The sequence below is a fragment of the Heterocephalus glaber genome, unplaced genomic scaffold, assembly GCF_053883595.1.
Source record: "Heterocephalus glaber isolate CG9 unplaced genomic scaffold, H.glaber_assembly_v1.0 deba00001673, whole genome shotgun sequence".
Classification (NCBI taxonomy): Eukaryota; Metazoa; Chordata; class Mammalia; order Rodentia; family Bathyergidae; genus Heterocephalus; species Heterocephalus glaber.
This window is the reverse complement of record NW_028258410.1, coordinates 23,889,009-23,901,894: the sequence shown is the minus strand read 5'-3', so window position 1 is coordinate 23,901,894 and position 12,886 is coordinate 23,889,009. Positions and strand designations below refer to the sequence as shown.

Genomic DNA, 12,886 nt, shown 5'->3' with positions numbered 1-12,886 from the left:
TTGCTTAATAAATTTTTTTTTCTGAAGAATGACCAAAATCAACTCTTTATAACTGTATAAATGTCAGAAACATGCTATAAATAAGCAAACTACCTCTGTTCACTGATGTGTATATGGACTCCCTAGTTGTCTCATCGGGTTTAATTACAGACCACTCACAGTAATAGATTTTTAGTATAAAGTGTAGCAGGATGTTAAGGCATTTTAGCTTTTATGCATACATATTGCACTTCTGGGTGATCATGGAGAAGAATCAGCAACATTATGGTGTTAAACTAGGTTGCGACCATGTGTATCCCACTCTTCTTATCTTTGAAATGTGGGTGGGGCATGTAGCTTAGTGGTAGAGCTCATGCCTGGTGTCCTGATGGCCCAGAGTTTGATCCCCAGCACTGCAAACAAACAAAAAGTTAAGGAGGTTGACCCGAAAGTAGGCAAAAGGCAGGTGACCTTGCTGGGCATGGTGACACACTCCTGTGATCCCAGAACCCTGGGAGGCAAGGAAGATGGCAAGTTTGAGCCCAGTCTGGGAAATTAGCAATTCAGCAAGACCTTGTTTCAAAAAATTTTTTAAAAGTGCTAGGAATGTAGTAATGCAAAGGTCTAGATTCAATTACAATAGTTTAAAAAAAGAAAAAAAAAAGGCAAGTGACTCTACCTATCATCACTGTTTGTTTTGCATCTAGCTTGGTGCTGGCCCTGAGCATTTGATCCTTGTATTTCCAAGGGAAATACAGGACAGGCCCGGAGTCTGGAACCTTAGGTGGTCAGATGATGGAATAACCAGGGCTAGAGCCTCCACACTCAGAAAGACCACATCCAGGAGATTTTTCCAGCAGAGTTGAGAATGTATGTGGCTGCACCCAGGGTGCTGAGAGTTTTCTCCTCAGGGGGTGGTGATAAAATAATAACTAGAGAGGACACTCTTGTGGAGGTCACCAGATCGCATTAGCTCTAGTCTGCTCTCCCTGCCACCTGACCCAAGGCACTGGCTCCCTGATTCCTCTGGCTATAGATTATTGATCAACTGCCCTCGGTGCTAGGTTCCAGGTGAACTCTGAACCTGCTCCCTGCCTCTTGCCTTGAGCAAATATCTCTCTCAAATGACCAAGTCCTGGCTTGCCTTGAAATGGGAGTAATAATCCATTGAGAGTATGCTCTGTTAAAAAAAATAAAAATAAAAAATAAACAGTGTATGCTCTGTGTAGAGCAGCTTTGTGATCCTCAAAGGTTAAGTGACAGGGCAGCTGAAGAGTCTGAATAATAAAATAATAAGAAAAAGCTGGGGATTTAGCTCAGTGGTTCCAGCGCCTGCCTCAAAAGTGCAAGGTCCCAAATTCAATCCCGGGTACCAAAAAAAACGTAAAAAAAAAAAAAAAGGCAGGAGTGGTGGTGGATGCCTACAATCCCAGCTACCTGAGAGACTGAGGCAGGAGGATCACAAGTTGGAACCCAGGCTGGGCAATTTAGCAATTTATTTATTCCCTCCCCCCCTCGAAATTTAGCAAGTCCTATCTCCATTTTTGATTTGTTGTTGTTTTGAGACCAAGTCTCCTGAGGGCCGAGATTATAGCGTGTACCACCATGCCTGGCCCATTTCTCAAATTAAAACCTGAAAAGCGTTGAGGATGTAATTCAGTGTGAAGGCCTTTGGTTCAATTTCCAGTATGCAAAAAAAAAATTTAGTATAATAATAATAATAATAGCTAGGGCTGGGGATTTAGCTCAGTGGTTCCGGCGCCTGCCTCGAAAGCGCAAGGACCCGAATTTGATCCCTGGTACCAAAAAAAAAAAAAAAGGTAAACAAATATATACTCTACTTTCTTGGGCTTTCCCCTACTGGTACTGGGGCCATCGACCACTGAGCTACCTCCAGTCCTCTACCCTCACCCCATACTGAGGATTGAAGCCAGGGCCTTCACATGGAGCTACATACATTCCTAGTCCTTTTAAAATTATCTATCTAGCCAGGTGTGGTGGCACACACCCGTGATTCCAGCACTTGGGAGACTGGGGCAGGAGGATCACTGTGAGTTCAAGGCCAGCCTGGGGTACATAGTTTAAGGCCAGCCTGAACTACATAGCAAGACCCTGACTCTATGAGCAGGGGATTTAGCTCAGTGGTTCAGGCGACTGAGTGCCTTGCAAGCGCAAAGTCCCAAATTCAATCCCTGGTACCAAAAAAAAAAGAAAAAAAAAGACCCTGCCTCTAAATAAATAAATAAAAATTATCTAGATATCCAGCCTGGGGATTGAAGCCAGGGCCTTCACACTGACCTACATCCCCAGCCCTTTTTTATTTTTTCATTTTGAAATAGCTAAATTGCCCAGGCTCGGCACAAATTCACCATCGTGGCTCAGCCTCCCAGAGCCGGTTTATAGGCCTGCTCCACCACATGCAGGTAAAACTTTTTTTGTAGAAGAAATTTACATTTATAAAGAAAATCTACAGTAAAAATTCTGCATTAGGAAGAGAACTGCTCCGGATAAATTTTATTACCTGAGAGACTGTATCTGCATAACAAGACAACTTTCACTCACTATGCAGTTCCTTCCCTTACCCTGCAGTAATCTGTGTCACCAGGAACCCAGCCAGAAGCCCCAGTTCTGCCCCCTATTGCTTTCTTTCCTTTCTCTCTTTTGTTATTATTTTTGTGGGGGGTGGTACCGGGGATTCAACCCAGGGCCTTCACACTAAGCTATATCCCCCTCCCCCTGCCTTATTTTTAGTTTTCTTTTTCTTTCTTTTTTTTTTTTTTTGGTACTGGGGATCAAACTTGGGACCTTGCGCTTGCGAGGCAGGTGCCGGAACCACTGAGCTAAATCCCCGGCCCTTTAGTTTTCATTCTGAGACAGTGTCTCACTGTTGCTAAGTCACCCAGGCTGGGTTTAAATCTATGATCTCCTACTTCAGGCTCCCAGAGTGCTGGTATTACAGACTTGTATCACTAGGCCTGTTCCCTATTGCTTTCTTTTTTTTCGGTACTGGGGATCGAACTCGGGACCTTGGGCTTGTGAGGCAGGTGGGGAAACAACTGAGCTAAATCCCTGGCCCCTTATTGCTTTCTGTAAATCAAGAAGCTTCATTTGCCTGATCCTTTGTGTGATTCCCAAGGCTATGTGAGTAGTTTAATATGACTTTTCTCCTGTCAATATGATTTTGTTTGTTTGTTCTTGGTTTTTTTGAGACAGGGTCTCACTATGTAGTTCAGGCTGGCCTTGAACTCACTGTGTAGCCCAGGTTGGCCTCAAATTTTCAGCAGTCTTCCTGCCTCAGCCTACTGAGTGCTGGGATTACAGGTATGTGGCACCATGCCTGGCTGTTTTATGTCAATTTAAATTGTAGCCCCCTCCCCAATTGTAGCCCAGTCAAAGAAGCTAGAAGGGTTCTGGGGAGCAATTTCTTTACAGAAGAATCTGGAATCAGCCCAGGTTAGGGAAATTTTGTCTCAGTTTTCCCATCTGCTAAAAGATATATTAGTATATCTCATAGGATTGTTGTGAGGATTAACTGAATTAAAAGCTATACATAGAACAGTGACTGGTACATAGTAAAAAAAAAAAAAAAAAAACCTTAAGATTTTGACAAATTCCCTCCCCTGCCCCTTTTTTTTGGTACCAGGGATGAACTCAGGGATCGAACTCAGGTCCTTCCCCCACCCCCACCCCTGCCCCACCTTTTTGAGAGACAGGCTGGCCTTGAACTCACAGCAATCCTCCTGGCTCAGCCTCCCAAGTGCCAACACATCCAGCTTCTCTCTATTTTTAGACATGGTCTTGGTGTGTAGCCCAGGCTGGTTTCCAGTTTATGATCATCCTGCCTCAGCCTCCAAAGTGTTTGGATCACAAGTGTATACTACCACACCCAGCCAACAAATCCCATTTTCAGATGAGGAAACTGAGGCACCGAGGAGTTAGGTAATTTGCCTAATATAATGCAACTACTTAGCAGTAGCCTGGGAAGCAAAGCCCAGGAAGTCTGGCTGCAGAGTTATACCAGCAATGAGGAAAGGATGTCCATGAATTACTTTGGGAGGGCAGAGAGTCAGGAAAGTCCTGAGTTCAGCGATGTGGAAGCTTTCAGCACTTGTCCTCCTGCTGCAGTGAGTGAAGTTTGCAGACGCTGGCTGGACTTCTCCCAGGTGGCCAGCGGTTTCTGGAAGAGGGATTTGAGACCTAAGCCAGGGCCGAGAAGCTGGAGCTTGGTTTGGTCTTCTGCACAGCTCCTAGCTCATAGTTCATTTACTTTCCTCTCACCACTGAGATGTCCAGGGAATCACTCTGAGGCAGGCAGGTAGTGATATAGGGCATATGACATATGGACCTCCAAATAATATAAAGGAGTTTTTTGGGTTTTTTTGGTACCAGGGATTGAACTCGGGTCCCTCTGTTTGTGAGGCAGGCAGTGGAACCACTGAGCTAAATCCCCAGCCTGAAATAATATAAAGGAAATAGGGCTGGGGATTTAGTTCAGTGGTTCCACCATCTGCCTCAAAAGTGCAAGGTCCTGAGTTCAATCCCCAGTGCCAAAAAAAAAAAAAAGGGAAATATTATAAATGCCAACCTACTAGATGTCTGACATGTCAAATGTATGTTCTCTAAAATCGAAGAATGAATTCTAGGAATGACAGAGGTTAAGAGTAGGAAGAACTTATTGAGAGAAAGACAGCTTCTGTCTAAGGCAGACAGAAAAGGGCCTGGAAAGTGGATTGCCCATGAGCCCTATTTCTCAAGGCTGTTTTATAGAGCAAAGCCATGAGGTGGCAGCTGTAAGGTGTGACAAACTATAATCAATAAGATTATAAGTATGACTGCTTAGGTATTATTATTATTATTATTATTATTATTAATTTTGGTACTGGGGATCAAATGCCAGTCCTGTGCTTGTGGGGCAGGCAGTGGAACCACTGAGCTAAATCCCGGCCAGCTTAGGTATTATTGATCCAATGGAAAATCACAAGGTGGGTATGAGGTGGGATAAAACTATGGTCAACCAGTAAGATTACAAGTATAAACATGGATCAAATGGGGAAGCAAGTCACATGGCAAGCGTACATGGACCAAAGGAGGACTTTTCTGGGAAGGAACGGGCCAGGGAGGTTTTGGTTCCCCACCCAAGGTGACTGGTGCCTATTTAGAATATCTAGGGGAAGTATGTAGGTGTAGTTAATTCTTTTTTTTTTTGGTACCAGGAATCAAACTTGGGTCCTTGGGCTTGCACAGCAGGCGGCAAAACTACTAAACTAAATCCCCGGCCCTGTAGTTAATTCTTTGTCTCAATGCTTGGCCTTTAATGAATGTGCCTCCAGCCACAGTTGTCTTCTACCCTGACTTCTTAGAGGGCCCAGCCCTCTCTGACTTCCATATATATATATATATATATATATATATATATATATATATATTTTTTTTTTTTTTTTTTTTTTTTTTTTTTGGTACTGGGGATTGAACTCGGGACCTTGAGCTTTTGGGGCAGGCAGTGGAACCACTGAGCTAAATCCCGGGCCCTGTCTATAATATTTTTAACTTAGTTGTCTACAGTGGTAGTGTGGCAAAGCTGGCTGGGGGAATAAATGGAACCTGTTAATTACAAGATCCCAGGACAGTGCCAAATAATAACCCCCCATCTAGACCTCTGGTCAGTTCCCATGAGATATTGACTTCGTATAAGGATACAGATGCCACGAAAAGTGTGCTATTGAGTCCCTTTCATGGTAGCCTGCCCTGTGTCTCCCAGACAGACCTAAGGTGTGCTTATATTTTTGCTTTTTATCTTTTCCTGTTTTTTTTTTTTTTGATACCAGGGATCGAACTCGGATCTTTGCGCTTGCGTAGCAGGCGGCGAAACTACTGAGCTAAATCCCCAGCCCTCTTTTCCTCTGTTTTATTTGTTTCTCCCTTACCCTTCACTTCTCAAATAAATGTCACCATTTTTAGCTTGTCTCATTCAATTCTTTGTTCTTGACAAGGACCTGGAATACATTTATTTGGGGAGCCATTTTTTTTTTTTTTTTTTTTTTGTACCAGGGATCGAACTCGGGTCCTTGCACTTGCAAGGCAAGCGACAGAACCACTGAGCTAAATCCCCGGCCATGGCGAGCCATTTTTAAAAGGAAGCTACCTGATAACAATGACACTCAGTACTTGGTAAATGACCACCTAAAATGGAAAAACCCTCCCCAAGCCTCTAGGAGTTTAAGTGCAGAATAAACTGAATTTAAGACAACAACCCTTTACCTGGGGTCTTGTGCTGACTACTGGAGTGAATTGAGAGGCCGCTTGGACCCTAGGATGCTCACAGATCAGAAGGCAAACAAGTACATGGTGCCAGGTGCAGTGACTTACGCTAGTTTGTAATTTTAGCTGCTTGGGAGGCTGAGACAGGAGGATCTCAAATTCCAGGCCAGCCTGGGCAATTTAACCATAGCCTATCAAAAAAAGAAAAAAAAAGAAAAGAAAAAAGGGGGCTTGATACGTAGTCCAGTGGTAGAGCACCTGGCTAACGTGAGTGAGGAGGGCCTGGGTCCAATTACCAGTAGTGCAAAACAAAAAAGCCCGACAAAAACAACCAAGGAGCTGGTGAGTAGGGGACTCGGCGGATAAATAGGAATTCGCCCAGTGGGAGGGGCTGGTCCAGACAAGGGCCCTAGCAAACGCCTGGAGAGAACATTTCTTATCTAGGGCTTGCCGGGCGATCTGTTATAGAACACGGTAAATCCAATTTTACCCTATGGGAGAGAAAAGAGGTTTAAACTGTAGAGAGGTTGGGTTTGCATTTTAGGAGGGGCGCCGTGAGGTTGAAGAGGAAGCAGCGAGGTTTTCGGAAGGGGCGGGCTGGTCTAAAGGGGAGTGAGGGTGCTTTAGGATAAGTGCCGCAGGGACCAGAGTCGTTGGAACCGGAGCCGCGATTGCGCTCTGACGCCTGGGTCTGCCATCCTCGCGCCTCATTCCCTTCGTCTCTGCAGGAGGACACTCCTGGACCTCCCGGGAGCCACTCTTGGTCTGAGTCTGGATCAGTCAGTCACTTGGTAGCGGGAAGAGACCCTCGGCTCCCAAGGTGCGGGCCCCTTACCCGCGGCACCATCCGTCTCTCTCCAGGCCCCGCCCCCCCGCCCGCTAAGCCCCGCCCCCCGCCCGCTAAGCCCCGCCTCGCGCTCGCGCGCCAGGCCCGGGCGGCGCCGACGCGCTTGGCGGGAGATAGGAAAGTGTTTCTGTGCGCGCTGGCGGCAGCCGCGCTTCCTGCAAGCGGGCAGCGGGACCTGCAGACGCCCTGAGGCCCGGGAGTGCGGTGCAGGGCGCGGGGCCGGAGCGACCGGAGGACTCCGTGTCCTGACCCCGGCCCGGCTCCCGCTCCGGGCTCGGCCGGCGGTCGGGCGAGCGCGGCGCGGCCCGGGCCGGGGGATGTCTCGGCGGACGCGCGGGTAAGCGGGCGGCGGGCGGCGGGCGGCGGGCGGCGGGCGGCGGGCGGCGGGCGGGGTGCTCCCTCCTCATCCCCTTCACCCGGGACCCTTCGAGCGCCACTTGGGGCGGGGATTCTCGCGGGAAATGCTGCTTCGCGGACCGCCTGTCGCAGGGGCGCGCGCAAAACGGGGGTTTCTAGGGGCCCCTCGCTCGTGCCTGCTGGGCCTCGGAGCCGGGACGGGCTGGTCTCCTGAGACCCGGGCGAAGCCCTGCGTGATGTCATTTTGTCTCCCGCCTAATTGCGGGGAGGGGGTGGGGGCCCAGTGTCAGTTGGAAGGTTCTTTACTGGGGAGGGAAAGCGAGTCTCCAAGTCTTTGTGAGTGGAGGCCACAGCCTGGGACACACTTGTCGCTCAAGCCCAGTTTTGTTCAAGTTTACCGTTGGGCATTTCTTCTCTGCATTCCGGGAAGCACACAGGCCTCCAAGCCCCCTGCCCACCCTGGGTAGGCTGCCGAGGCTGGGGATCCATTGTCTTTCTCACTTGGGTTCCGGGCCGTCTCGATTCAGCTTCAGAGACCTCTTCCTGCTCCACACAAGAAGTTTTGGGCAGCTGGGGTTGACCACACAGTGACTGGTGTGTATCAGAGCCACTCTGCCAGCAGCCCCTGGGGCAAAGGCAGGAACTGAGGCTCCATTTTATTCATTCCCCAGAGATTAAGTGGCAGGGTCAGCCAGGGTCTTTGTTGTTGTACCTGGGGCCTGGGCTCTGGGCTTTACAGCCTGTGTGAGAGGGAGCCATGAGGTCCTGCCCTGTTCCCTTAGCCCCATCTAAAGCTGTAGGTGCTAGTGTTCGCAGGCTGAGGGTGCAGGTGGCCACCAAGCATCTAGTCCTTAGGTAGTGGTCCCTGTGTCTGGCACACGGGACTGTCTTCCTCAGGTCCCATTGCCCCAGGAGGAGTTTTCAGGAAGTGTTACTCTGGGAATGACTGTCCCTAGGCCATTTGCAGGTCCTCTGCCACTTCTGCCCTTGGGCTTAGTGGAGGAACCCCCTCCCATGTGAGGAAGGGGCTCTGTACCCCTGCACTCCGGCACCCTTCATTCCTTCCTTGGCCACTTCTGTTACTCCCCTGTGCCCCAATGCCCCATTTCCTACTCAGCCTGTGACTCACCAGGCCATGGAGAGAGCCCAGTACATCCAAGGACAAGAGAAAGGGTGTGTTGCACCAAAGTATGGTTGTCACCAGGAACTGACCTGCTTTTATTTATTTATTTTTTAAATTTATTTTTTGGTATGAGGGATCGAACTCAGGTCCTTGGGCTTTCGAGGTAGGCAGCAGAACCACTGAGCTAAATCCCCGGCCCAAAGAGTTATTCATGTACTTTTTTGGGGGGGATCGAACTCAGGACCTTGTCCTTGTGAGGCAGGTGGTGGAACCACTGAGCTATGACCTGCTTTTAAAGCTGGGATTTCAGTGTGAGGACTTGAAGGTGTGTAGTCAAGGAGGTTCAGATCCTACCTGTGGATTTGGCAAATGGTCTATAACCCCCGTGAGCCTCAATTTTTCTGTTACATGGGGACAGTAAGAATGAGTGGGAAGTGGATGGCCAGCACTCTGTGGGTGACAAGAATGTTGTCTCAGAGTTCTCCCAGCTGTTCTGAGATGCTATCCCCATTACACAGAGTATTGGATCACAGAGAGTGTCCACACAGATACCCTTCATCCTGAAAGGGTCATTTGCTGAACATATGATAGAAGGAGGGGCTTGTGCTGGGTACTGGAGAAGCCGTCATGATTTCTATCAGGCATCTGGGCACAGTTGATTTTACAGCCTGTGTTGTTCTATTTTTGGTATCGTGTAGATTTTTACCTCTTTATAATGGTAGATGGCCTATGATTAGGGGTCTGGAATGACAAGAGTGAATTCCAGATCCTTTTGTGATTGATATATATTGCTGGGTGTAGAGATTTTTAAAATTTTCACTTTTAGCATTTCTTATTGAGTAGAATGCAGCAGCTTTGCGTGTTCATTCATGTGTCTAGTCCTACCCTGGGCAAACATTTTAAAACCCTTTCAGTGTCAGACTCCAGGATTGTGGAGGTGGACCTGACCTTTGTGGACCATGTCAAGAGAGGCAGTTGCAGCGCAGAGCCTGGGAGAGGAGGGTTTTCAGTGTCCTGGGTGTTGGAGTGGCTAGGAAGTATCGCTGAGTTCTGGGGAAGGTGTGCAGACACCCTTCTTTAGCACGAGGCCTGTGCTTACCTTGCTTATTTGGCAATTTGTAGGCTTTTCCCAGTTTATAAATGCCTGACCTAGGACCATACCTGAACAGAGGTGGCCTAATGCAGGTCCTGCCCTGTGGAGCTGGGCGAAGGCTACCAACCTTCTGTGAACTCCTGACATCCTTGGAGGTGCATAGTGGGATCTTCATTTTTTTTGGCCATTAAACTGGATAAGTAGGAGCATCTTGGAAAATTTCCTCTTAGTAAAAATCTTCAGAATTCAGATGGCTATGCCATGTTTTTTTTTCCTCTAAATTAACTATGCCCATGTGTAGCCATAGGTTGAAAAGGTATATGCAGAATTGGACATCGTTACTGAAAGAATATATTTGAAATGTCTCCACTGAATAATATTTCTTGAAATTCTGGTGCTTGATGATCACATATGTTATGTTTAAAATGTCCAGTGCAAGCCGGGCGTGGTGGCACATGCCTGTGATCCCAGCACTCGGAAGGCTGAGGCAGCAGGATTGCCATGGGTTTGAGATCAGCCTACATAGTGAGTTCAAGGCCAGCCTGAACTACATAGCAAGACCCTACCTCAAAAAATAAATAAACAACAAATAAAAATCCAATGCAAGTGTGAATTTGTTATTGAAAAGAAAGTATTAAGTGGGATCTGGTTTTGAATATCATATTCTTGGTGAGAACTTAATGTTTTTTGGCAATGCTGAGACTGGAACCCAGGGCCTTGCACGTGCTAGGCAACCACTAAGTTATACCCATGGCTTTTGAAATCATTAGAATATTCCTGAAAATAATGATAAGAATAAAGAAGAAAATAAATATACCCAAAACAGTATTTCATTGAAGAATTTAAGAAGAGAGGTGGGGAGAAGTGTATATATTTTTGGGAGGGGAGTAGGGTCCTACTATATAGTCCCGGCTGGCCTTGAACTCACTATGTAGCCCAGGCTGGTCAAACTCTCCCATCCTTCTGCCTCACCCTCCTGACTACTGGGATTACAGGCATATGCCACTATATCTGGCTGTGTGCCTCCTTTGTGGTTTTTAATTTTTGGTTTTTGAGATAGGGTCTTGCTTTGTATTTCAGGTTGGCCATAAACTCACTATGTAGCTCAGACTGCCCTCGAACTTGCAGCAATCCTCCTGCCTGAGCCTCCCAAGTGCTGGGATTATAGTCATGCGCCACCACATCTCCTACCTACTTTTTTTTGGAGCAGAAAAAGTAAAAGCCTGACCTCCAAACCTTTAGTTCTAGAGTTGGCTGGCCACTGGCCACCTGCTGTCCCTCATGATGTGGACACTGTCCTTGACCTTTCACTTGCTCTCCTGCAGTGAGGAGCTGGATGAGCTGCACTACCAGGACACCGACTCAGAAGTGCTGGAGCAGAGGGATAGCAAGTGTAAGGTCAAATGGACCCACGAGGAGGTGAGTGGCACAGCGGCTGCTCGGGACTGGGGAGGAGAGGGCTGATGGCAGCCGCCTCACGGCCAGGATGAAGAGGACCAGCCAGTGAGGGAGAGGGACAGGCGGGTCCTCTGCTTCTCCTGCCCGCTTCTCAGGGCGTTCCAGGGACTCAGGTCTGAGGAGGGATGTGTCAGGGTGGGCAGTGGCTTCTGTGTTCCTGAGGAGCGGGCGTGCTCTGCTGCGTGTGGATGTTGATTGTGCCTCTTGCTTCTTGTCCTAGTCTGTTCTCTGTTATAACCTAATACAGAGACTCGGAAATTTATAAAGAATCAAGTTGATTCACCTCACCATTCTGAAGGCTGAGCTGTCCAAGTTTAGGGGTGGGGCTGCCTCTGGTCAAGGTCTTCTTGCTGTTGGGGACGCTGGCTGTTGTGAGGCAGCATAGGTTAGCATGCAGTGAGAGAGCCATCCAAAGTGGCTTTTAGGACAGACCCATTCTCAAGATGCTAACCCCTGAATCCATGAATGCAGGAATCCATTGACAGAGGCCGAGCCCTCGTGGTCTGGTTGCGTCTTCAAGGTTCCATTTGGTCACACTTTTTTTGTCAGTACTGGGGATTGAACCTAGTACCTTTGCACTGAGCTACACCCCCAGGCTTTTACAAATTTTGAGACAGTGGCTCACTGAGTTGCCTAGGCTGGGCTTGAATTTATAATCTTCCTGCCTCAGCCTCCTAGAGTATTAGGATTAGTTTTTGGCTTTGTGAGACTTGATGTATAGTCCAGTCTGGCCTTGACCTCTGCAGCCTCAACCTCCACAATGCTGGAATTGCAGTCCTGTGCCACGACCGACACCTGGCTGGCCACACCTATGAATACCTCATGATGGGGACTAAAGTTCAGTGAGCTTTGGTGGGAACAGTTGAACCATAGCGCCATTGGACTGCTAGGAGGTTCAGACAAACCTGCAGCCCCCTCTTTCCTTTTTTTTTTTTTTTTTTTTGGTGAGACAGGGTCTCGCTGTGTAGTTCAGGCTGGCCTGGAACTCATAGGTAGTACAGGCTGACTAGAACTCACGGTGATCTTCCTGCTTCAGCCTCCCGAGACCCTCACGCCTGGCCCCTCTTCCTTTTTTGAAAAAATAATTGAATCTTGTGACATCAAGCTCTGACTTGGCTTTCTGCTAGCTATATATTACCGTATTTATTTATTTATTTATTTTCAGTACTGGGATGGAGCTTAAAGAGTGCAGAGCTACATCCCTAGCTGTTTTTAAAATTTAATTAATTTTTCCTGTGGTGCTGGGGATTGAACTCAGGGCCTTTGATCTGATCTATAACCCTTAGCCTTTATTTTTTATTTTTATTTATGTGTTTGTTTGTTTGTTTTGAAACAGGGTCTCCCTGTGGAGTTCAGGCTAGTCTCAAATTCACAGTGTAGCCCAGGCTGGCCTGGAATTTGCAGTGATCCTCCTACCTCAGCCTCCTGAGTGCTGACACAGGTGTGCATTATCACAACCTGTGCATAAAAGTTTTTGTAAATACGTATTTTCATTTTGTTTGGGAAGATTCTTCATGTATGGTCATAGAATGGGTTATAATTTTATAGAAATTCTCGCCTCCTCTCCCTTCTCTTTCTCCCCCCTTTTCTGTGCTATACATTGAACCCAGGATCTCACACATGCCAACCACATACTCTACCAGTGAGCTGTGCCCCCAGCCGGAACGTTTTCTTAAATGGTTGTTTGAGATTCCTACTGGCATTATATTTTTTTTCCACCTCTGTTTCCTTGATGTGTTTAGTTTTAATCTGTTGTTTTCTTTGTTTAAAA

General features: G+C 47.4%; 1 protein-coding gene across 2 annotated transcripts in view; it reads left to right on the top strand.

Moving 5' to 3' along the window:
- The first annotated feature begins 7,201 nt into the window (after positions 1 to 7,201).
- The window catches only part of Mybl2 (MYB proto-oncogene like 2), a 35,189-nt gene continuing 29,504 nt past the window's right edge, over positions 7,202 to 12,886 (top strand). Inside the window, exons 1-2 of one of the 2 annotated variants that reach the window (XM_013077111.3) lie at positions 7,202 to 7,421; positions 10,983 to 11,076. In XM_013077111.3, the coding sequence (XP_012932565.3) occupies positions 7,402 to 7,421; positions 10,983 to 11,076 (114 nt within the window). In that variant the 5' untranslated portion in view covers positions 7,202 to 7,401. The remainder of the gene's footprint in view (positions 7,422 to 10,982; positions 11,077 to 12,886) is intronic. The other variant, XM_021239070.2, reaches the window with a different exon arrangement.